General features: G+C 42.3%; 1 protein-coding gene across 4 annotated transcripts in view; it reads left to right on the top strand.

The window, feature by feature from the left end:
* Positions 1-26,204, top strand: part of gria4a (glutamate receptor, ionotropic, AMPA 4a) — a 115,764-nt gene that overhangs the window by 29,353 nt on the left and 60,207 nt on the right. For all 4 annotated transcript variants that reach the window (XM_007904431.2, XM_007904432.2, XM_007904433.2 and 1 more), the window contains exons 4-6: positions 20,241-20,425; positions 24,726-24,779; positions 25,633-25,794. In XM_007904431.2, the coding sequence (XP_007902622.1) occupies positions 20,241-20,425; positions 24,726-24,779; positions 25,633-25,794 (401 nt within the window). The remainder of the gene's footprint in view (positions 1-20,240; positions 20,426-24,725; positions 24,780-25,632; positions 25,795-26,204) is intronic.

Here is a 26,204-nt window from a genome sequence, read left to right on the forward strand (position 1 = left end):
AAACTAGAAGTCCACAGTATTAAAGGGACAGTGGCAGAATGGATACAGAACTGACTNGGGGGGAGAGAAAGCAGAGACTGGTGGTGAACGGTTGTTTTTCTGGCTGGAGGGAAGTGTGCATTGGTGTCCCCCAGAGGTCAGTATTGGGACCACTGCTGGTTTTGATCTATATAAATGACCTGGACTTGGGTATAGGGAATACAATTTCCAAGTTTACAGATGATATTAAGCTAGGAAAAGTAGTAAACAGTGAGGAGGATAGTAGTAGACTGCAAGAGGACATAGACAGACTGGTAAAATGGACAGACATATGGCAGATGATGTTTAATGTGGAGAAATGCAAAGTGATGCAGTTTGGGAGGAAGAATGAGGAGAGGCAATATAAGCTGATGGTACAATGTTAAAGGGGGTGAAGGAACAGAATGACCTTTATAAATAGGGGCATAGAATACAAAAGTCAGGAAGTTACAATGAACCTTCATAAAACACTGTTTAGACCTCAGCTAGAGTACTGTATTCAGTTCTGGACACCACACTTTAGGAAGGATGTCAAGGCATTGGAGAGGGTGCAAAAGAGATTTACCAGGAATGAGGATTATTCTCCTTGGAGCAGAAAAGGTTAAGAGGAGATTTAATAGAAGTTTTTGAAATTATGAGGGGATTCGATAAGGTGAGCAAGGAGAAACTATTTCCACTGGCAGGTGGGTTGGTAACCCGAGGGCACTGTTTTAAAATAGTTGTTAAAAGAAACAGAGAGGAGGTGAGGAGAATTGTTTTCACACAGCAAGTTGTTCAGATCTGGAATGCATTGCCTGAAAGGGTGGTGGAAGCTGATTTCATAAAAACTTTTAAGAGAGAAGTAGATAATTACCTGGGGAGGACAAGTTTGCAGGGCTAAGGGGAGAGAGCTGGGAAGTGGGAATGATTTGGGTAACTCCTTTCAAAGAGCTGGCACAGACACAATGGGCCAAATGGCCTCCTTCTGTGCTATATGATTCTATGAATATGAACTGAAAGTGTCTGGGTTTGGATGATTTTGCTATAAACTTTTACCAAAACTCTGCATTCCTAAAACTATTCATGACTTTTCTTTCAAAAGAGTTAAATTCCAACTTGCTCAGCCAAGCTTTGGTCTCAGAGTTGAACCAGAGGAATCATATCCAATTACAAGCCTGTCTGGATGCTAAATGTTGATTTTAAAATTTTGACTGGATTTCACAAGCAGAATGCAGAGTCTACAATAGGTACATGTTATTAAGACCAAGCATGTTTTATTCTAGGTAGACATTCATCCAATATTAAGGCCTTGTTGGAATCCAGAATGTGGGGTATGTTGACGCACTATACATCAGGCTCCTAACCATGGACTGGATGCTGAGAAGCCATTTGACTGTGCTTAATGGGAGATTCAGTTTTAGATGTAGAATGAGTTTTATCCAGTGGATAAAGATAATTCTCCTCTTTTACATTGAACTCAAACTTTGCGTCCTTATTCCAAAATCTACCGCCCATATTCCAAAACCCACCGAAGTGCAATGAGACATTAGCCTACATAAGTGGTGGTATATAAATGCAAGCTGTTGTTGTGAACAATGTATTCTTAATTTCTTTTCCATTGTGACAAGGCATCCAAAGTCTTCAGGTGAGAGATTTAAAGAGAACAACATGTTACATGTCGTTGATGTCTGCATTATGGAAACCAACATTGATAGGGTGATCGCGAAGATCTAATTAGACTTGGTGTCAGTGCTTCTCTCACTTTTACTTCTGGGTCAAAAGGTTGTTTGGACTTGAGCTCAGTGTAGGCTGACACTCCAGTGAAATCCCTTGGGAGTCCTACACTGTCAGACACTTTTAGGTGGGTGTTAAAGATCCCCTGACAATTTTTTGAAACAAAAAGGAAGATTGTCATGGTGTCCTGCCCGACAATCCTCCAGATTAATTGGTCATTCACCTAATGTCTGTTTGCAGGTCTTTTCTGTGGAAAACTGGCTACTGTGTTTGCCTGTGAAAAACAGTCACTACATTTAACAAAAATTACTCAAAAGTGCTTTATTTAGAAGTTATAAGTGAAATAAAATTGAAAGTTTTTTCACACATGTACCAATGTTTTTGCAGACACTAAGATCAGTTCCACAAGTTAAATGAAAACAAATCATCCTTGCATCTGTTTCACGTCAGGTGGACATCTCAAAGCGCTTCAACAGATCCTGTAGAAAGTAATGGCTGTGTATTTTATAGGGGAAAGTGGCAATCAAGTTGCACACAGTAATTTCCCACAATCAGCCATGAAGTGGGTGACTAATTTTATTTGGAAGATTCTTGGCTGAGTTCTGCAATTGATGGGTAATGAAAAGCAGATATCTGGGTACAAGGTTAGTTTGAGAGAAATCAAATGCTGTACTGTGAATTAGAGTTACGCCAATATCATTACATAATGGCACCCAACACTGTCAGGGCCATCTCCAGCATCCAAATAAACTTAGACAGATATAGATTCCTATTCTAACCTCTAAGGAAACAGCCACATTCTGAATGATTTTGGTGGTCTAAATTGTTTTGCCTTGCTCTGAACAGAGATTAGAAAACCCTAAATTATACAGAGAATGGCTCTCTAAGGTACTCTTAGGAATGTTTTGGATGAGACCTCCAGAAAAAGCTTGATGTGGTTCAATTTGCTGGATAGTATAAATATGGAGCAGTTGCATTTTGGTCAAGATTGAGAGGAGTTTCAGAGCAAATGGATCTTAGATGACAGGAGATAGAATTTGTACCTTCAAGGATTGAACTTGGCATTTTTGTGTCAAGCACCATCTCGAGTGGAAAGCTTCTACTAATAAGGTGTGTGTTTGTTAGTTTAAGAGTTTGGATGATTTTTGCTATGCCTGAGCAATTAAATTCTTGAGTGATAAGTCTTTCTACAGAAAGTCTGTGTTCTCTTGACATTTCTGTAAACCTAACACATATATTGTAGTTGTTTTCAAATGGGTGTTTCGAGAATGTGATGCCACTCAGGGTGAGGGATTATTCATAACCTGCTCAAACAACACTGGTTGTCATTGCAAACCTTTCCAGGTCCTTGCTGGGGTTGAATATATAGATTATAATTGTGTTTTCCAGCTATAAATTGCTTTCACCAGGCTCTTCCATTTGGTTCTCACTTTTGTTTGCTGTTTGAAGTATTTACATGTAAACTGAGCTGGCCAGTGCCTTGTTTATTCAAGTTGTCGCTGAATAATCTTACAGTAATAGCATCAGAAATTGTGTGGATATCATTATATTCCAACTGTGGAGAGTGCACTGACAGTCAGACATCAGTCAGAGCTTGACTGAGATCTGAATAACATAGCAACAGTTTACATTTATATAGCACCTTTCACATTGGCTGATGTCTGAAACTGGCAACAACAAGATTGCATTTATAGAGCGCCTTTCACGTCGGGAGGACATCCCAAGGCGCTGGACAGTTGGGTCGGGACCCGAGCAGGGGGGAAATGGTCAGGGTGAGGGGAGGGAAGGGACGGAGTGAGGAGGGGGTAGAGAGTTGAGAGGGGAGCTGAAGGCACAGTTGAAGGCAGCCTGAACTAGTGGTGGGGTCCACTGATGAAGGTAGCTGGGGTGGAGTGGGGGGAACGACACGAACGGATGGACAGACAAGGGAGGGTAGGTGCTGGCATTGCCCAAACCCTTTGGTTAGATTCCTACCTTGTAGCCACTCACAGGGATCCAATCTCCTGTTCTTTGAGGTGGAAACCTGTGAGGAACATAAGAGTTTCTGAGCTGCTGGGACTGTGGAAATGTCATGTCAGGGAAAGCAACCAATTAAGAGATTTGCCAGATACCTCCGTTCTGTCTGCAAGCAACAACAACAAGATTCCATTTATAGAGCGCCTTTCACGGCGGGAGGACGTCCGAAAGCGCTGGACAGTTGGGTCAGGACCCGAGCAGGGGGGAATGGTCAGGGTGAGGGGAGGGAAGGGAGGGAGCGAGGAGGGGGGGAAATGGTCAAGGTGAGGGGAGGGAAGGGAGGGGGCGAGGAGGGTTTAGAGAAGTCGAGAGGGGAGCTGAAGGCACGGTCAAAGAGAAAGGTCTTGAGACCGGCATTGAAGGAGGAAAGGGAGGAAGCACAACCTTGAGGTTCTGGTTTCTTGCCACTTCAACTCTCACCCCCACTCCCATTCTGACCTCTCCATCCATGGTCTCCTAGTGGTCCAATGAAGCACAACACAAGCTCAAGGAACAGCACCTAATGTATCTGCTAGAGACCTTTCAACCCTCTGGCCTCAATATTGAGTTCAGACCATAAGAACAGCTCCCATCTTCCCATCTCCCATAGCAGCTCACCTTCCCCTTCCCACTCGTCTGTGACCATTAGCACATCATCTAGGTCCCAGACACACCTTTTCTCTCTCTGGTCTGCCTCTGCTCCTCTCCTTTGATTTGCATCATTAACAACTTTATAACCTATCATCCCTTAATAATAATAAATAATAATAATCCTTGCATTTGATATAGCGCTTTTCACGTCGGGAGGACGTCCCAAAGCGCTTCACAGAATACACTGTAAAGTGAATTGACTGTATATTTGTGGGCGAACGCGGCAGCCAATTGCGCACAGCAATGTCCCACAAACAGTCGTAGATTGAAAATGACCAATTTATTATTGTTTTTGTTTTTGGAGGGATTATTATTAGGCGTGTGGAGTAAGGAAACTTGCCCAAGGTTTCGCCCTGCCTGGAATTGAACTCAGGTCTCTCGCTTGCAAAGCGAGCGCTCCAACCACTGAGCTACAGGACTCCACAACCCTTGTCCTCCACCCTCATTTTCTTCTTTGTCTTTCTTGCCCTGCCTCCCCTCTTTGTTAGTCCTTAAAACCTCTCCCTCCCAACGTTCCCCAGTTCTGACGAAGGATCATGGACCTGAAACATTGACCCTTTTTCCATAGATGCTGTCTGGCCTGCTGAGTGTTCTCAGCGATCTGTTTTAGTTCAAGAGATATACTGTTGACTGGAGATGTAATTCCTCCTAATTAATTGGATTAACCTATAGACTTCCAGCAGAGCAAGGGAAAAGATAATCCCCCTGGGTTTGCTGGTTCTTTAAACTTTCATCTCACACACTGGAGGTAACTGGTTGATGAAAGTGCTTTATTAATATTGCTATAATAAAGTGACTTAAATGTCAGAAGTAGCTTTGTTTCTGGATTTTTAACTGAAAACGCTACAACGCATATCAAAAGCTTGCCCTACCAAACCTTTTTCCTTGCCTCTCCTTGATTCTCCCTTCTTTTTTACTGTTAGCTTTAATTTTGCCCAATTCCAAGAATACAAAGAAGATATAGAGAATTGAGGAGAGACTGGGAGGGAGAAAAGATCTCGGAGTGATCTTTTAGCATTTAAGAGCAACAGCAACAAATTACATTTGTATAGCGTCTTTCATGTCGGAAGGATGTCCCACAGCACTGAACATAAAAATTTGCTAGGCAAAAGAAGATTTGCTATTGCTAGTTTCAGATGTTATCCCCTCAAAAAGGTCTTTGACAGTGGTCAGGCAAGATTGACCTTTTCTGGATCCATACTACCCATCGGCTATTAGGTCATTTTCATTCCGCTTTGCTTCCGGATGCTTTCCCCCATTGCCACCCCACCCCCATAACAAGTAGCTGGATTTACATGTTACATAGACTACAGAACCCAGATAGGTCATTTGGCCCAACTAGTCCATGCCAGTGTTTATACCATAATCTCTCCCCTTCCCCTTCTATTCTTTTCTCCCTTGTGTGTTAAGAATGACCACTAAGTTAACTAGAGATCCAACAGCTTGAGGCACCTGTGGGTATATGCTCCAAGTGGTTTCCAAGAGAGGAGACAAACAAATTGGGGGAAGGAGGGAGAGAATGCAAATACGTTTTTTTACTTAGAGCACAATGCACATTTGTTCCAATGTTGCTGGCAATTGCCTCTCTGACCAGAATTCCAGTTTTACTCTTTCCAGTTGCTATGACTCCAGGCACTGCTTCTGCCTTCACCAGGCACTTCCATTTGATTCTCACTTTTGTTTGCTGTTTGAAGTAATTACATGTGAACGGAGCTGGCCATTGCCTCGTTCATTCAGCGCAAGATCTGCTTATTTTCTTTGTCTCTTGCGAACAAAGATCCAGACCTTGTTAAAAAGCATTTTGCTTGTGTGAGAAAGTTACTTCTGGCCAGTGGGGGAACAGGGTCAAAGACAAAAATGATGCTTCACGTAAAATATATTAACCAATTAATAATAGTAATAATCCTTGCATTTGTTATAGCGCCTTATCACATAGTCGAGATGTCTCAAAGCACTTCTCAAAGCATGTGGCTATATATTTTGTGGGTGAATGCAGCAGCCGACTTGCACAGTAATGCCCACAAACAACCATGAAATGAATGAACAATTTTATCTGGGGGATATGCCATGGGATATGTAGCATCCACCTGACAGGCAGACAGTCTCAGTTTAACAAAGTTTACCCACTCTGACAATGCCGCACACCCCAGCACTGCTTTGGAGTATCAACTTATACAACATCGGTTCCAAGTCCAACGTGGGGCATGAATTCACAACATTCTGACTCATTTATCTGCTATCATTAGTGATCAATAAGAAAAGCACATAATAGTTTGTCAGTCTGACTCAACTAGTCAGACTGATTCAAACTGTTGTTTGGGAGTTTGAAACTACAACCGTCTTGCTTCTCTTGAACCTCTTGCTTCTGAGTCAGAAGGTTGTGGTTTCAAGCACCACATTGGGATTTTATCTAATATTCTTAGTTGGCAATCCATTGCAATGTTGGAGGAGCGGTGCATTGCCATCTTTTGAATGAGATGTCAAACAAAGATCCCATCTGCCTTTTCAGGTACATGTTAATGATCCCATGACACCATTTGAAAAGAGAAGGGAATGACTCCTACTATCTTGGCAAGATTGCATTTATAGAGCGCCTTTCATGTCGGGAGGACGTCCCAAGGTGCTGGACAGTTGGGTCGGGACCTGAGCAGGGGGGAAATGGTCAGGATGAGGGGAGGGAGTGAAGAGGGGGTACAGAGTCGACAGGGGAGGTGAAGGCACGGTTGAAGAGAAAGGTCTTGAGACCGGCCTTGAAGGAGGAAAGGGAGGAAGCAAGGCGAAGGCACTGAGTTCCAGAGCCTAAGGGCTGAAAGGCTGAAAGCCCGGCCACCGATGTTAGGGCGGGGGGTGTGGAGCAGACCGGAGCCAGAGGAACGAAGGGTACAGGCAGGTAAGTAGGGGGATAGTAGGTCGGAGAGGTAGGAGGGAGCAAGACCGTGAGTGGCCTTGTAGGTGAGGATGAGGATCTTGAAGTTGATCCTCTGGGGGATGGGGAGCCAGTGGAGGCGAATGAGGGTGGGAGTGATGTGGTCCCGAAGCCTGGTGCGGGACAGTACACGAGCTGCAGAGTTCTGAATGACCTGCAGCTTGTGGAGGGAGGTGCCGGGAAGGCCGACGAGGAGAGAGTTCCCATAGTCCAGCCTTGAGGTGATAAAGGCGTGGACCAGTGTTTCAGCAGCGTGAGGGGTGAGGTAGTGCCATAGTCTGGCGATGTTCTGGAGGTGATGGAAGGCGGTGCCAGTTGTGGCGCGGATATGAGGGAGAAAGGACAGCTCAGGGTCGAACAGAACACCGAGGTTCCTGATTGGCTTTGAGAGGTGGAGAGTGCAGCCTTGGATGCTGATGCTGTCAGTGCCTGAGGTGCGGAGGCGCTGACGTGAGCCAATCAGGAGGGCCTCACTTTTGCGCACGTTGAGCTGAAGAAAGTTGTCTCTCGTCCAGGACTCGATGTCGGACAGGCAGGCTGTCAGGACATCGGTGGTCGTGGAGTTGAGGGTAGAGGAGGAAAGGTAGAGTTGGGTGTCATCCGCATACATGTGGAAGTTAACCCCATGTCTGCGGATGATGTCACCAAGGGGGAGCATGTAGAGGGTGAAGAGGAGGCGATGCATCAAGGGAGGGTTTTTTCAGTGTGGGAGTGATGGTGGCAGTTTTGAGGGAAATGGGAACAGAGCCAGAAGAGAGGGACAGGTTAATGGTGTCTGTGATAAGTGGGGCAAGGAGGTGGAGCTGGGAGATGTGGAGTGGGGATGAGGTCCAGGGAGCAGGTGGTGGGTTTCAAGGACAGGATGAGTTTGGTGACAGGGGGTGGGGAAACTGGTTCGAAGGTGTGTAGGGGAGGATGGGTAGGAGTCGGAGTGTGGGAGGGAAGGGGTGGGGGGTGGGTGGAAGTTGGAGGGGCAGTGAACTCGGAGCGGATTCCCTTGATTTGGGATTTAAGGAAATCCAGCATCTCCTCGCAGTCAACAACAACAACAACAACAACAAGATTCCATTTATAGAGCGCCTTTCACGTCAGGAGGACGTCCCAAGGCGCTGCACAGTTGGGTCATGACCCGAGCAGGGGGAAATGGTCAGGGTGAGGGGAGGGAGGGAGGGAGAGAGGAGGGGGGAAATGGTCAGGGTGAGGGGAGGGAAGGGAGGGAGCGAGGAGGAGGAAGAGAGTCGAGAGGGGAGCTGAAGGCACGGTCAAAGAGAAAGGTTTTGAGACCGGCCTTGAAGGAGGAAAGGGAGGAAGCAAGGCGAAGGCACTGGGGGATGGAGTTCCAGAGCCTGGGGGCTGAGAGGCTGAAGGCCCGACCACCGATAGTAGGGCGGTTGGGGCGGGGGACGTGGAGCAGACCGGAGCCAGAGGAACGGAGGGTACGGGCAGGTAGGTAGGGGGATAGTAGGTTGGAGAGGTAGGAGGGAGCAAGGCCGTGAATGGCCTTGTAGGTGAGGATGAGGATCTTGAAATCAATCCTCTGGGGGATGGGGAGCCAGTGGAGGCGAGCGAGGGTGGGAGTGATGTGATCGCGAAGCCTGGTGCGGGACAGTACACGAGCTGCAGAGTTCTGAATGACCTGCAGCTTGTGGAGGGAGGTGGCGGGAAGGCCGGCGAGGAGAGAGTTCCCATAGTCCAGCCTTGAGGTGACAAAGGCGTGAACCAGGGTTTCAGCGGCGTGAGGGGTGAGGTAGTGCCGTAATCTGGCGATATTCCGGAGGTGATGGAAGGCGGTGCCAGTTGTGGTGCGGATGTGAGGGAGAAAGGACAGCTCAGGGTCGAACAAAACGCCGAGGTTCCTGACTGGCTTTGAGAGGTGGAGAGTGCAGCCTTGGATGCTGATGGTGTCAGCGCCTGAGGTGCGGAGGCGCTGACGTGAGCCAATCAGGAGGGCCTCGGTTTTTCGCACGTTGAGCTGAAGAAAGTTGTCTCTCGTCCAGGACTCGATGTCGGACAGGCAGGCTGTCAGGACATCGGTGGTCGTGGAGTTGAGAGTAGAGGAGGAAAGGTAGAGTTGGGTGTCATCCGCATACATGTGGAAGTTAACCCCATGTTTGCGGATGATGTCACCAAGGGGGAGCATATAGAGGGTGAAGAGGAGGGGACCGAGGACAGAGCCCTGAGGGACACCACATGAGACAGTACGGGGGGTGGAGGAGAAGCCATTCGTTGAGACGAAGTGAAGACGGTGGGAAAGGTAAGAGCTAAACCATTCAAGGACAGTGCCTTGAAGGTTGAGGTGGGAGGACAAGCGGTGGAGTAGGATAGCGTGGTCGACCGTATCGAATGCTGCCGATAGGTCGAGGAGGACGAGGAGACAGAGGGAGCCCTGGTCACAGATGGTCAGGATATCATTGGTGACCTTGACCAGGGCAGTTTCTGTGCTATGAGCAGCACGGAAACCTGACTGAAGGGTCAAGGTTGGAGGAGATGACCTGCGCAAGGGGGACGGAGGATCGGGATGTGGTGGAGACATCCCTAACAATCCTCCAACCAGTCTGGTCATTCACTTTATGGTGGTTTGTTTGCACATTACTGTGTGCACATTGGCTGCTCTATTTACTAATAGAGTACAATAATACAGTTGCTGCAATTAACAATAATTATGCATCAAGATGTTTTGACATTGTAGGAGCTGTATCAAATGCAAGGATTATTATTCTTCATGACTGCTGAAAGATAACGTTCAAAATACAGGGATAAAAAATGTGAACTCTGATGTGGAGCCTCTGAGTCTGAAAAGAGCAATTAAAACTGTCACATAACCACTATCAAGGTTTCTCTGAGATCATTGTCTGTAATACCTTCATTTCACAACCTTGCACTATCTCTTCTGTCTGTCATCTAACTAAATCAAAATAATAACTTTTTTAAAAAGAAAAGCTCCTCCAATACTGTAGTGGGTAAGGAGACTACCTAAGCCATACAGATCAGAAAGTTCCAGGTTTGAATTGTGTTAATTTGATCTGCTTGGTCTGGTGTTAAGTTAGCCATTCTCAGCAAGCTGTGCAGTACATAATAACATCACATATGCTGCTGGTTAGACTCCAGCAGTACCCCATACACATTCTGGGGTCCCCAAACCTTGGCTTTTGCCAACTTTTGCCTAGTACTCTCTGGATTAGGTGAGCAGGGTGTGTCTCTCCAGGAAGAGATTGAGTTTTCCATAGAATCATAGAAACGTACAGCACAAAAAGAGGCCATTTGGCCCATCGAGTTTGTGCTGGCTCTTTGAAAAGAGCAATGTAACGTCAGCGCCACTCCTCAGCCCTTTCCCCATAACCCTGCAGACCCGTCCTCCACAAACACCCGTCCACCGCGTTTTTAAAAGTAGTTATCGAATCGGCCTCGACCACCCTTTCAGGCAATGCATTCCAGATTCAAACAACTCATTGCGTGAAAACATTTCTTCTCACCTCCACTCTACTTCTTTTAGATACTATTTTGAATCTGTGACCTCGAGTCACCGACACACCCACCAGTCGAAACAGTTTTTCCCTTTCTAACCTATCAAATCCCCTCATGATTTTGAAGACCTCTATTAGGTCTCCTCGTAACCTTCTCTGCTCCAATGAGAATAATCCCAGCCTCTCTAGCCTTTCCTCATAATCAAGTTCCCCCATTCCAGGTACCATCCTCGTAAATCTCCTCTGCACCCTTTCCAATGCTTAACATCCTTCCTATAGTGTGGTGCCCAGAACTGGGCGCAGTATTCTAGCTCAGGTCTAACCAGTGTTTTACATAGGTTAATCATAACCTCCTGACTCTTGTACTTTATGCCCCTATTTATAAAGCCTAGTATCCCATATGCCCTTTTTACAGCTTTGTCTACCTGTCCTGCCACCTTCAAGGAATCATTTACCTGCACCCCCACATCTCTCTGTTCTTTTATCCCCAATATAGCCCAGCCTATATTGCCTCCCCTCATTCTTTCTACCAAAATGCATTACCTCGCATTTCTCCACTTTGAAATTCATCTGTCATGTCTCTGCCCATTTTACCATTCTGTCTATGTCCATTCTAGACACAGGAATTTGCATGTGTAGGTGGCATAAATAGAACTCTCTGTTTAGTTTTGATACTCTTAAGCATGGTTATGGGTTTCTGTATGTGTCAGACATGAGACCGACCAAAAACAATCTCAGCTTGGCAAGCAGTTAACGTGCTACAATTGGCCTCAGTTTCCCTTGGTTAGAAAGGGAAAATCAGTCACGATTCCAGCTCAGCATCCATTGTGATGTCTTGTTCTCCCCCAGCCCCCACCACTACCACTCCCTCCCCCAGACAAATAAGATAACATTCACTGTCAAACCTCACAAATGAATGATAGTCAATTGGCTGCTGTGTTTCACCCACAAATATACAGTCAATTCACTTTTCAGCATATTCCATGAAGCGCTTTGAGATGTCGAGAAGACATGAAAAGCGCTATATCAAATGCAAGGATTATTATATAACTCGAGTACCCAGCATTGTTAAGTCCTTTGACACGTCATCCCGACATGAAAGGTACTGTATGAATGCCACTTGATTTATATTATGAATCATGTGATTTAGGCATTGCATAGAAGTCTCTTCTATGACTCTTGAATGATTCACAAAAACATTCTTCTCTGTGAGGAAGCCTACAGTCTTTGACCACCTTCTGACATAGAAACAGGAGTAGGCCATTTCAGCCCCTCAACCCTATTCCGCCATTCTATTAGATCATGGTTGATCTATACCTCAACTTGAATTACCTGCCTTTGCCCCATATTCCTTGGTACTCTGACCTAACAAAAATGTATCCACCACAGTCTTGGAAATTTGAATGGATCCACAACCGTTTGGGGGAGAGAGTTGCAGATTTCCACTATCCTTTGTGTGAAAAAATGCTTCCCGATTTCACTCCTAAATGGCCAAGCTCCAGTTTTAACATGATGCCCCCTTGTTCTGGATTCCCTCACCAGAGAAGAGTGCTACAGAGTGAGCCAAGCTTCCCACTGCAATCTTGAGCACAGTAACCGTGATCATAATAATGATTTCAGTTTAGCAGTTAGTACTGAGCTGTGAAGATCAGGGAGGTTCCAGGTTCAATCTCTGGGCTACATCGAATTGGCTGATCAGAGCTGGAATGAAGCTCACTGTGCTGCTATACTCCTTGGTCCCACTATCCTTGAGCGAGAGAGAGGGAGACAATCAGCCACCACCACCCACCCCCACCCCCTCCAGTACTTTAAAATAACACGTTCCTTTGCATTGTAACCTCTCTGGCTTTGGAACAAACATTTTTTTTAAAAAAAGGAAATCTAATTATTACTTCTGTTCAGAGAGTCAACCCAGAACAGATATGCCAAGTCAGGAGAACAAGAAAGCACAGGTTTGCAAAGGCAATTTTACGACATACTAAGAATTATTTCAAAACACAGAGGGTAATTAACAGTTGAAACGGATTGTTAGAATGGGGGGTTAAGGCCAGGATGGTGAAGTGTTTGAAGAAACAAGTTGGTGCTGTGATGGTAGGACACTAGGGTGGGTATTCTGGAAGAAGGAGATCAAATGAAAGAAAGGGCTTTCTTCATATTCAAACCTCTCTTGTGATCGTGTGAATTATTATATGAATTTAGTAGCTTTAATAGAGGAAATAAAGTGTAAATAGAGTACTTTTTAGCTATAGTACTCCCTTTTATAAATAGGGCAAGGAATCATTATTAAATAATAATTTTCAACAGCGAGGACTCTGTACTTCTACCTGGGTTCCACTTCTCCTCCACTATGGGAGGTCTGAGTTTGAAGGTCCATATTCTGCTCCCGTTTCATTCTTTCTTATAAGTATATTTTTGCGTCAGCCGGTAGAGAAATGGCTACCTCAGCAAGCTCTTACTGCTTGTTACTTATATAACACTAATGTGATTGAATTATACCTCTGCAGGAAGTGTGCAATAGAAGACAGGATTATTGACTAAAATTGGCAAACCCTTAAGCACTTCTTGTATTCATTAATTCAGCCCTAAACTTGCATAGTCTAGTCTGACTCTCCAAAGCAATGCTGGGAGTGTGCTGCATTGTTGGAGGTTCTGTCCTTTGGATGAGATGTTGAACCAAGTTCTTGTCTACCTGTTCAGGTGGACATTAAAGATCTCATGGCACTATTTAAAAAGAGAAGTGAGTTTCTCCTGGTGTTCTGACAACAATCCCCCAGATAAAATTATTTATTCACTTCATGGCTATTTGTGGGACATTGCTTTGTTCAAATTGGCTGCCATATTATCTGACAAATACACTTAACAGTAAAATCTGTGATTAAAATTCAAATTTAAATTCTAGGGGCTACAATTTACAACGAAAACTTGCTTTGCTTCAAAGGTTTTTGAAAAAAAATGGTGGTCATTGAGTCTGAAGATGGAACAGATCAATTACTGCAATGAATGTGCTGTCACCTAGTGGATATTTAGTATACAACAGCCCAGAGGTTACTGCCCTATTTTTCTTTAATTCCTTTACTTGGTTGGTGCACCGAGGATTTAAATATGTTGTTGTCCTTTTACACCTTTATCATGGAGGAAGTGGGTTTAATAGTCCTATGAGCAGCCTGAGCTCATGGATAAGCACTGATACCTGATACAGTGCTGCAGGGAACAAAACCAATGATGGATTTGTGGAGCCTTGGGAGCCTTCTTAACTCTTAGTTTGAGAGCATACTTGAAATGTTATCTGATCTGCTTTAAGTTTGTATTATAAATTGAGAAGTGAGAGAGAGAGCAATTTCAGATGAAATGAAGTTAATGCTGGTAGCATTTTTTATTATAGGTAGTTTATAAATGACATTAAATTTGAAGGGAGCTCTTATTCTCATGAGTGGTTGCGAGTGGATGTGTAATGTGTAGGTGTAGCTGCCTGAGTATAAAACACCAGCATCTATCATTTCATAATGGCATGAGCTTCTGAAGGTCAACCCATGGTGAGATAGGAATTTTTGAATAAATTTAACTCAGACAGATAGCCAAACAATTATTCTAGCTAAAGGGTGATTCAAGACCAGAGATATGTAATAAGAGGAAACTTTAATCACTTAAATACAGGAGGGACAAGTACGTAATTTGAACGCTTACTGAAATGGAAGAAAAAAGCTCCCTGTGACTGAGATGTATGATCGCTGTCATTAGATCTGTGCTCCTGGAAAAGCAGTAACATTAATTTAAAACACTTGCTTTTACTTGAAAAATCTCTGTCTAATGCAGATTTTAGCTGAAAGATTAATTACAGGATTGCTTTTCTACATTTTTATTAATCATTTTCAGGTTTGGGGGAGGGTCTGCTGGGTGTCTGGCACCTGTTGAAACCCATCTCCTTGCTTAAGAATCCCACAATATGCATAGAATTTTTCCTTTGTCCAGAATGAAGTGCGTAATCTCTTTCCACAGGAACGTACCGTGTTTACATAATCCCAGAATGTATTAGATGCAGATTGACAAGAGCAAAGGCTTGGGGACCACAGGGTGCGCAAAACATTACTGTTTGTCATTTTGGACAAATGCAGTGCATACAGAACTACACAAAGGAGACACGATTATAAGATATATTTCCTATTATGGTTATAAGGAATCATTACATGAGAAAAAGTACAACAGATCACATAACCCAATCGTAACCTTTTTATTTCATTGAAGAATTTAAAATAGCCTCTACATTCCATCCTAGGGAAAAGTGTAGATTCCAGAGAAGAAAACAAATACTGACAAGATGGCTCAGATTCAATAAACAAATTGAAAGGGCATATTTACATTAACAGGTATGTTGTCCTGTTGTGCTGCTGTAGCATTTAAGGTTTCACTGTGATGTGTTGAAATGTATCAATTGTGAGTTATCTCCCTGTGATCTGCACAGTTCACATGTCTGTCTGCTCAGTCTATTTTCAAATACCATTCCTCTTTATCTCACTGTCTCACAATCCCTTTCTCCCCCCAAGAAATGTCAAATTCCATCTTGAAATTGCCCATATTCTGTAAACCACCACAACTTCAGCTGCCAAATATCCAACTTGTTAAACACAACTTATTATTTGTAAAGTAATATTAAATCCATCTGTTGTATTCATTGGCTGTCATTGGTTTTGAATACTAGCTTGTCCAGAACCATTAGGTTATAGATTTCAATCAGTTGGCAGCACTCTCACTTCTGGTTCAGAAGGTTGTCGGTTCAAACCCCAGATCAGGACTTGGAGACATATAGTGCTGGGCTGTGTCTCATTATCGGAGGTGCTGTCCTTCAAATGAGACATTAAACTGCGGTGCCATCTGCCTGTCCAGGTGGACGATCCCAGTATTCAAAAATAGAAGGGAATTTCTCTCTCAGTCCTGGCCAACAATTCTCCAAATAAAAATGGTCATTCACTCCATAGTTGTTTGTGGCACGTTGCTGTGTTAACAACTGGCTGCCGCATTTGCCCACAAAATGAACAGTCATTACACTTTACAGTATATCCTGTGAAACCTTTTGAAATGATGATGTGAGAAGGGGGTTTATCAAATGGCAAGTTTTATTATTGCATGTGTACTTTAGGAGGAAATCCAAACTTATCTATTATAGAGAACCCAAATTTAGGACAGTAACTGTAGTTGCATTCATTAGGATACAGAATGCTTCATTACGATCAACAAAAATGAGCATGTATATAACAGCATTCATACAATATGTCTATGGTTGGAAGGGTTAATCCAAACTTAGGGCAGCAAATTCTGTTCATATTTCAAGGGCAAACAGTTCAACCTCTGCTGTCATGGCTTGGAATAGTTGAAAATTATTGACATGAACACTTTGGCACTGAAGCACTGTAGATATGGCAGAGAACCATAACACATTTTTATATTAACTGTTTTATGGACTGTTGGATATAAAAATCAAATGCAGCAGTTTGGGACATGATGCTAGTCTTTAATGTGCCAAGAAGCCTATATGATGTACCCCAAGCAGGCTATTTTAGATTGTGAACAGAGGGTGAGGGGATTGGGGTGACAGGTTTAAAATTAGTCCACTAAGACCTGGCAATAGAAGCTTTTTTTTGCACCTCCCCCAAGTAATTGAAATGTTCTACAGACTCTCAGCAAAAGCAGTTAATGCTGTGTTCATTAATTCCTCCAAAAATATCTGCTTGGGAATTGGGAATTGGAAATGCAATTGCAATGCTGGTGGACACGAGTTACTATCTGTAGCAAACAGCAGGCTGGGGCTAAAGTGGTTTGGCAAGCTTCCCATTGCTTGTACAGCTAGGACCACCCTACCTATTAGGGCTTTGGCTTGCAGGATTAACAGCAGTTGAGTGGGAAGGATCCTTGCTCTCAGCGACTGCCTTCTCTTCCAAATCTCGCTATTGAGTCAACCTTGCTGATCTATCATAAAACAGTGCTTTGGATTACTGTGAACCTGCTTCGCTCAGGGACCCTTTTACCTAAACTGCCACAAAAGATCAACTCTATTCTGATATCCCATTGCCAACCTGTCACCTTGGAGTCAGTTCAGCCTCAAAGAAGAGTGGAGATATGGAGATAGATAAATATTCTGGAGTTTTTCTTTGATTACCATTAGTTTATATGCCTGAGTTTCACGAAGGAGATGAAATATGTGGGTTAAGAGTTCTTGCTAGAGTAGATTCATATATACCATGTGTGGAAGCAGCTTGGGGGCAGACAAACCCAAACATTGGATCATTTACAAAGGAACAAAATCTTGCATAGAAAGAAAGTATTTTTTGGCTATGCAGGAAAAAAGCACTATCGTAGAAGTCAGCAAACTAATGCAACAATCTCCAATAGAACCTGCACCTAATTCTCTCCTGAATTAGGTAAGCAGTGTGTATCCCTCCAAGGAAAATTTCCATTCAAAGGAATCTCCATGTGTAGGTGACATGCATGGAATTCTCAGTCTGGTCTGGATACCCTTAAGCATGGTGATGAATTTACAACAACAACAACAACAACAAATTGCATTTTACATCGGGAGGACGTGAAAGACTTTGTATAAATGCAATTTGTTCCCGTGGGTGTCAGGCACCCAGCTGGACAAAAAAAAAAGCCTTTGGTGGCTGTAATTTTTTGCATTTACAATTTTTTAGTAATTTATTGTTTTAGAAACTAGCATCAATGGCATAAAAACAGATTAGGTAATTTGGCGTGGAAACGTATGAGATAATATATTCTTAAAACTAAAACGCTGTATTTAATAATGTTAAGCAGTTACATGCCACTATTATTAGCAGTGCACTGTAAATTTTGAAAATAAATTAAAGGGGGTTGTTTTTGTTATTAATTAGGGTTTGAAGCAATTGCTCTGTCTCTAACTTTCATAAACCAAATAGCCCTAAAACACAGCTTCTGAGAATGGTGCAAATAAATTATTAGCAAAAGACAGCAATTATGGTTGGGATGTCTGGTCTCCTGTGTTTCCAAGGAACAGCTCTCTAGTTCAATTCGTTATTCACCTCCTGGTTGTTTCTGGGGTTGTGTTAGTAGATTGTTGGTTCAAGCCCCATACCAGGACTTGGAACTATCATAGTGTAAGCTGATACTGTATTGCAGTGCCTGAATTGTGCTGCTAAGTTTGAGGTGCCATCCTTCAAATGAGACATGAATCCGAGGCCCGACTACCTAGTCAGATAGACATTAAAGATCCCATGGTGCAATTCGAAAAGAGATGGGAGTTTCTTCCATATCCTGGCCAAACAATCCCCCAAATACAATTGGTCACTCACTTCATGGCTGTTTGTGGGACATCCCTGTGCACAATCTTGGCTGCCACTAAACATCCAGTCATTGCACTTTACAGTATATCCTTGAAGTACTTTGGGATGTCCTCCCAATGATATACCAAATGTAAGGATTATTAAATTTGCTGGTGTAAAAATTGCATAGAAACCTCTGGTACATGTATGCACCTTTTACCTCCCTGTCATAAGTCTTGAGTTTACCTTACCTTATGTCAGCATCTCCGATGTGAGCATAATGTAAAGATAAACCTAATATGATAAGCGAATGCAAGGCGCGATTGATAAAGGCAATACCCTAAATTTGGAAGCTGTTGATAAAATATACCTTAGAACTGAGTAAGTCTGGTAAATCTACTTATCTCTGATGCAGTTTGGGTTTTATTATTCCCGACGTGAAAGGCGCTGTACAAATGTAATCTTGTTCTTGTTATTATGACGTGGAGCTTACTTGATGGATACTTTTAGTTTATGCCCTTTCTTGTCTGACCTTGTGTCACCATCAGTACTATCATATCCCGTGTTTTACTCAAACATAAACTACCTTTTTTTCTTATTATGGAAACATTGTTTGTTGGGGTATTTTCAATGCATCTCTTTGCTTTTGCTCTGATGTGTTATCACCATTTCTCTCTAATGCCTATAATCATGAAAACCCTGTGCCTTGCAGTGTTTGATTTTATGACTGTGACTTGCTTTGATGCAAAGAAATGCGTGAAATCTGATGTAAGTGCCAGAAAGTGGAGTTGTTTTGATGGCAGATTTGCTGCTCTCATGTACAGAAAAATTGGCAGGTTGAAACAAAAAAAAAAGAAATTATAGTTTGCTAGCCTTCAGGGGGACATTTCAGCAGATCTTATCTAAACACCATCTGGAGAATTGCAATTGGTGATGTGTATGAGACCATTTTGTATCTCTCCTCCATGGAGGGGGATGGTAATCAGCATCTCATGACGTAGCTACCAATGGAGCATCTAAGAGTCACTCCTCTATGGCTTTCTCAGTAGTTCAGGTCATGAGCAGATTGGTCTGCAGTACTCCAAGGCATTGTTGATACCAGACCAGCCAGTCTTGCTCATCAGCAGGACTTAAAGGGGCAGAGCAATCACTAAGGACAGTGATTCTTCCCACTTAGCTCTTGTTAACCCAACAAGTCAAATTCCTAAGAAGTAGATTGGTCCTAGCTGGACAAGCAGCAAGAAGCTTGCCATATGACCATGGCATATCAGAGCATGTGCCAGCCTTACTATCAATTCATAGCACTCTCTCCTCTGAGTCAGAAGAGACCCACATTGGGACTTTGAACTAATAGTCCTAGCTAACATTCCAGTACAGTGCTGAGGGAGCACTACATTATCAGAGGTTCTGAAGTTTGGATGAAATGTTAAACCAAGGTCCTATCTGTCTACCAGGCAAACGTTAATTAAAGATGCCTTGGCACTATTGAAAATAAGAAGGGAGTTTCTCCTAGTGTTGTGGAAAACAATTCTCCAGATAAAATTAGTTATTCACTTCATGATGGTTTGTTGGATATTGCTGTGCGCAAATTGGTTGAGACTTTCACCTATAAATACACAGTCATTACACATGGCAGTAATTCCTATGAAGCACCAAATCGAATCCAAACCTTTTTTCAGCCTCTCAGCCCCTAGGTTCTGGAACTCTATCCCCCAGTGCCTTCGCCTTGCTTCCTCCCTTTCCTCCTTCAAGGCCGGTCTCAAGACTTTTCTCTTTGACTGTGCCTTCAGCTCCCCTCTCAACTCTCTACCCCCTCCTCACTCCCTCCATTCCCTCCCCTCACCTTGACTATTTCCCCCCAATGCTCGGGTCCTAACCCAACTGTACAGCACCTTGAGACGTCCTCCCGACGTGAAAGGCGCTCTATAAATGGAATCTTGTTGTTGTTTGTGGGATGTTGATGTCCGAATATTGGCTGTCACTTTTGCCTAAAAATACATTTGACAGCAATTACTTGGAAAACATTTTGAAATGTCTTGACGTTATCGGTAATATACCAAATGTATTATCTTTCATTATACTGTCATTCAATTTTTTTTAGTTAGTGAATAAACTATAGCGGGTTACTTACCATCTGCTTACAGCTGTCTAGTATTTAAATATCTGTTTTGTGACCTGTTTCAGGTTATTCCATACTGCAGTCGATTATGGAAAAAGCGGGTCAGAACGGCTGGCAAGTCAGTGCTATCTGTATTGAGAATTTTGATGATGCAAGCTATCGACGTCTTCTAGAAGATTTGGAACGAAAGCAGGAAAAGAGATTTGTGGTAGATTGTGAAGTAGAGAGACTGCACAACATTATGGAACAGGTAATGCTACTAGTTTACTTTGCAAACTCATTTTTAATACTTAAGTTTGGTTCCTACCCACAAAATACACAAGTACAATATATTCTTTGAAGCCCTTTTGAGAAGTCTGAACGATGTGGCAACTCGCTAAATCAAATCCAAAGATTATTATTATGATAGTTTCACGTGTATATCCACAAGCCATTACCGATCCAAAGCGTTTTATAAAAATATAAACATTTGCTTATTGATTTAACAAGTAAACGCTGTGCAGGAAAATTGCCTGGCTGCAAACCTCAGCAAACCTTCTCTCCAGAAAGCTCCTTGTTGGCAACACATAAGACTTTGTGACTGCAGCTGGGTGTCAGCATTAGATCAGAGCTAAAATAAGCTTAGCATTGATTCAGAGGAGACTGTGGAGTTGCATTGAAAGAAAGCTGTTCATATTCTAAAAGCTGAAACAGAAACCATTTTGAGATGCCTTCCTTCCTTCTACTTCTGGTGAATAATAACTCTGCACCTCAATGTTACAGCACTCGTGGCATTTTAAAGAAATGTCAATGATGGCTTCCTTCCTTCAGTCAATGGGTTTTGTCTTTTGAAAGGAACACGTGCAGTGACTGTGCTAACTGTTAGATTACCAATACTGGCTGGTCACCAAACTTGACAAGTGATTGGCTTGCATTAATCTTTTGGATTCTTTGAATAAATGGGCTAATGTAGAACCAGGGGTGCTTCTGGCAGTCTGTCTACATCAATGAATGCCTTTTTGTGGGCATGCTGGGCCAACAGAAAAAAAAAAAGTACAAAGTAGCATTTTTTAGCTTTTGCCTACTGGATACCAGGAGCTTAAAAATAATGGCAGAACCTGCATCTTGAGAATAAGAGATTTTCTAACTTCATTTAATAACAATGTACTTGAGCCTTTAAAGACCCCTTATAAAATTTGACGCAGACTTAATCTTGTCTGAAGTAACATTCTTTGATTCCTTTTTAAACTGGACTTATTACAAATCTGTAAGTTCCAATATACTATCTAATTAACCTGTCATCTTCTTTCGGTTTTTACTAAATTTAAGAAATGACTCTCTCTGGTCTTAGAAGTTGATCAGGCTCTCGGAGTCAATAAAGTATCCTGGTTTATGTCTGTGAACATCATTCCGGAAGCAAAATTTTGTGTCTCGAGCTCTCAGCCACTCACTGCAAATGCATTTCAAAGTACCTCCACTTTGAATCCTTGTTCCAGTTTCAAAACCCTTCTAAAAACTTACCGCTTCTACTGTGCCTCGGGTCAACTCTATCCAATTCCCCCTCGTTACTCAGGTTTCCACTATGTCTCTGTAAAGTGTTTTGAAATATTATGCTATGTGAAACGCAGATACATACGAGTTACTGTTGTTATACTCCTTTTACTTCAGTACTTTTAAAGGAAGTAGCGGTTATTGAAATCCACTACTGAAGCTCAAACCCTCATTCGTTCACAACAACCTAATCTTTGAACAAGACAAGATTCATTCTGTCTATCGGATTGGTTTCCAATGGCAGGTCCAATTTCTTGTTCTCTGATACCCTCATTAATCAAACCCTTTTGCTCACCACGTTACCATAGTTTTAAGCTTTCACCCCAGAGTCAAAGTCTCTCCAACCTTCCTTCGAAAAACTCTATAAAACAATTTCCTCATTGCAGGATTTTACATTTTATTCTGAAAAGTAACAGCCCTATTTGAAAATAAACTCCTTTTTTGTTTGTAGGAATCAAAGGGTACGATTTCTTGAGTACTGTGCCTTCAGAGTTGGGATGAGGATTTTGGGAGACAGTACTTGATGTCTTTGGAGGCAACAGAGCCAACTCATTTATGTCTCCTCATTCCATATCGCCATACTGCTGCCAAATGCAGGGCTGCCACCAATGGAATATACAGTATGCTACATGTAAACTCAGCATAAGATCCTTATCTGAAAAAGAGTGATCACAGTTACATAGATTACACAGAATCACGTGGCACTGAGATCATTACAGTCCAACTAGTCTGTACCAGTCTTTATGCTCCAAATAAGCATCCTCTTATTCCCTTCTCTCATTCGGCTCTATTCCCTAGTCTTTTACCCTCTATTCCATTCTCTTGTACCCCTTCTATTCCCTTCACCCTCATGTATCCATTAAGTTTTCTCTTAAATACATTCATCTGTTTTTTTTGCTTCAACCACATCTTCCAGCGGTGATTTCCACATTACCGCCATACTCCATATAGAGAAGTTTCTCCTAGACTGCCATTTAGATCTGTTACGTCTATTTTATATTCATGTCCCCTTGTTTTAGACTCACCAACAAGTGGAAACATTAAAGGTGCCGGCCTTTTAATGAATCCTGCTTATGCCAATTACCATCCACTGTATTAAGCAATGATAGCTTTTACCACAACTGTCATGATAGCTATCAACAGCTACCATATGGAATGATGATAGACGTTAGGAACAAGATTGAACAAGCAGAGGTCTATCAGTCTTTGATTCAAAAGCTCCAAAACAAAGGTTAAAGGTGAAATTTAGGCTACCAAGGACAGAGTGACTCATTTTCCTTCTCTGAATAGACATCTAAGATTCAACAGCAAAAATAAAAGCCTACAAAATATATAAAATGAATAATAATACTAAATACTTCCAGCTGACATGAAAACAGAAAGTTATGTGGGTTGGTACAAACCTAAAGGAAAGGGTCAATCCAATCTTGATTTTTAGCTTGACATTCTCTCTTCCCCCATTCCTCCCACCATCATCAAAACAAGCTCTTACTAAGCTTCCAAACGTGATCCAGTCATTTAATGCATAAAAAAAGCGGTAAAACCTCACCAGCTCGCAGCTCCAGTCCTTTGGAGCAATTCCAGGTAAACATCACTACCAGCGAAATAGCCAATTCAGCTGAATGAAACCATTTGTGTGTTTATTGTGTGAGCATTTTGTCTGTCTTTCAGTTTCATTAAAACTGAAAGTGCAGCTGTCTGTCAACAACTACATCTCAATTCAATGTAAATCCATGACCTCACTTCATAAACAGGAGTTTCTTCCAATTAATTGCAATTAATAGCATGTTTGTCAGTGCAGTGACTAAGGGAAACAAATTGAGATGCAGAAAAAGCGATTAAGCAGATTAGACTGCATTGCCAAAGTTGCTGAGAGGCTTCCTTTTACTGGATTCATTGTCCCTTTACAGAATAGACATCCTGGAAATACAACAAGGATGGTGAATGGCCGCATCCAAAGTTTCAGTCAATTTGACAAGACCCCTCATGTTCAAAGCCTTTTATTGCAATTAACCAAACCTGATAGGCAACCTTGGGGTTGACTTCACTGATTCTAAAAATAAAGATCTTTTGTTATGTCTTTATAATTCCCACTATAGAGATGTAGGCAGAAAATCTCTCTTGTAATCTTATTCTACTTTATCTTTTCAAATACCAGATTACTTTTGAAAAGGCTATGCTAGGAACTATTTATGTGCCCAGTATGCATGTGCTTATATGTAAACACTGATTGACAAGATGCCAGGAAGTTCAAAATGTATCTCATTGACTGCACTTCCGGTCCTCTTTTCTCTTGCCGGTTCCTCTGCTCCCACCACTAGCTTGGGTGTCCAGTCAGCATTGTCAAGCCCTTTGAAACTTCCTGCCAACGTGAAAGATGCAATGTAAATGTGTATTGTATTGTAAGGCTGAAATAGGAGAGAGTCTTCAGGATCTAACTTGAAAGTTATGACAACTGATCTGACAGCCCAATGTTTCACATTCTGAGGGCTAGGGAACTTCTAGCCACTTATATAACAGAATTTTTTTTTAAATAAACGACAACAAAAACAAAGAAAATTATTAAAATAAACAATTATTTAAAGGAGTACTAAATGCCCACTGATGGCTTAGTTGATAAATGTACTGCCCAAAGTAGCAATTTTGCAGAATGGGAAAGATCAACGTCTGTGCTGCCTTAGCTGATCTTAGCTGAACTGGTTTAGAAATTCAGTACGATTGTCAACAGGGACAGTTAATTTGTATTGAACAACAGATTTCTATTTGAACCATTGATGCATGTTTGTTATTTTAATAACTAAACAGTTAACTAACTAACTAACTGGGTGGTAGCTCATCTTTTTTCAGCGTGGAATTACTTATTTTCAAAAATATGATTGCCTTTGGGTAAAAGTTGTATCAGATTGTGAGGTGAAAGGTGAGGTTTGTAACAGATTCAATGTGATTCATGAAACATTGCATTTTTCACCTGTTTATTCATTCTGCTAATGTTGTGATGCTCTTTTCCTCTCTTCGCTTAGATTGTAAGTGTTGGAAAACATGTCAGAGGTTACCACTATGTCCTGGCCAACCTGGTGAGTAACAAATAAGTTGTCTGATTGTTCATTTCAAACATGAATTTTAAATGAATGTAAGATTAAATTTCCAAATGGCTGCTGTGGTTGAGACTGGAATTGAGTTACACAAGTTCATGGTTTAAATCAGGGTGGTCCAACTTTTGGCTGCTGAGGGCCGGATGCTCTATTTGAGAAACACCCACGGGCTGCAAAAGCAATATTTTTGTGTTTCCTTTCCAGAAACATAACATAACATTTACGGGTTATGGTTTGGGCAATGGGCAGCTTATTCAAATCCCTCCACATCCTCATTCCCTCCTACTTTTGAGACATCCTACTCAACCCAGACACTCGCTCTCCTGAGCTAACAGCGCCTGCTTCCTGTCCCATCGGTGGGTGTTTTCAGCCATTCAGCCCTCACTTACTAGGACTCCAACCTGGAGTCCTTCCTTTTAAAATTCAACTTAAGACCTACCTTTTTGACCCCACTTTTGGTCATCTTTCACCCTGTCCCCATCCTCCTCAATTTCCCATTCCCCCTTCCAACTCAGTTGCCTGGTCAGTCGTGTGAAGCACTTTGCAACGTCCTTCTGATGTGAAGGCTGCTGTAATGTGTATCAATGTAAATTGTTTGTGTTGTTATTACATCATAAATGAAAAAGTAATTATGCATTTAAAATATTGTTAAATACATAACAGCTAATTTGCTACATTAAAGAAGGGAGCAAAATAGCTCAGTGTCGATCAAATTTACCAAATTTGTGGCGAGTATTAGAATACCTTCCACTGTTTACAAGAAAATATGCATTAGTTTCTCATTACTTCTAAGCCATCGGTCTATAACCATGGTGACACTTCTTGTGATTTACAGGGCTTCAAAGATATAGCCTTAGACAGATTCATGCACGGAGGAGCTAATGTGACAGGCTTCCAAATAGTGGATTACAGCAAACCCATTGTTACTAAGTTCATGCAGCGCTGGAAAAAACTGGACCAGAGAGAATTTCCTGGGACGGACAATGCTCAATTGAAGGTACAAATGTAACATTAACAAAATGCTAGAGAGGTACACAAATGTTAAATAACATATACACACACATATATATAAATATATGTGTAAGAATACTAAAAATATAGGGATGATTTTCTAACCAGTGGTAAATGTATTGACTTTGGCAGGTCTAAGCTAATTTAACAATCTTGGCTATTGTCAGAGGAGGTAAACTCAGTCTCTTTGGAGCTGAACTTATTCCAAAATGACATGCCTTGTGATAATCCAGGTGATCCTCTATGGTCACCTCAGTTGTCGAGTACCTGAGCCTGGCAGGTCTGCAACACTCCAGGGTACTGTTGGTGACAGATCATTGAATCTGGGCTGGAAAGGTAGACTGGGGACAGCGTTTTTTCTGTTCGGCTCTGTTTAGGATGGTGAATGGCCGCATC

Source organism: Callorhinchus milii, unplaced genomic scaffold (genome assembly GCF_018977255.1).
Source record: "Callorhinchus milii isolate IMCB2004 unplaced genomic scaffold, IMCB_Cmil_1.0 Scaffold4, whole genome shotgun sequence".
NCBI classification, from domain to species: domain Eukaryota; kingdom Metazoa; phylum Chordata; class Chondrichthyes; order Chimaeriformes; family Callorhinchidae; genus Callorhinchus; species Callorhinchus milii.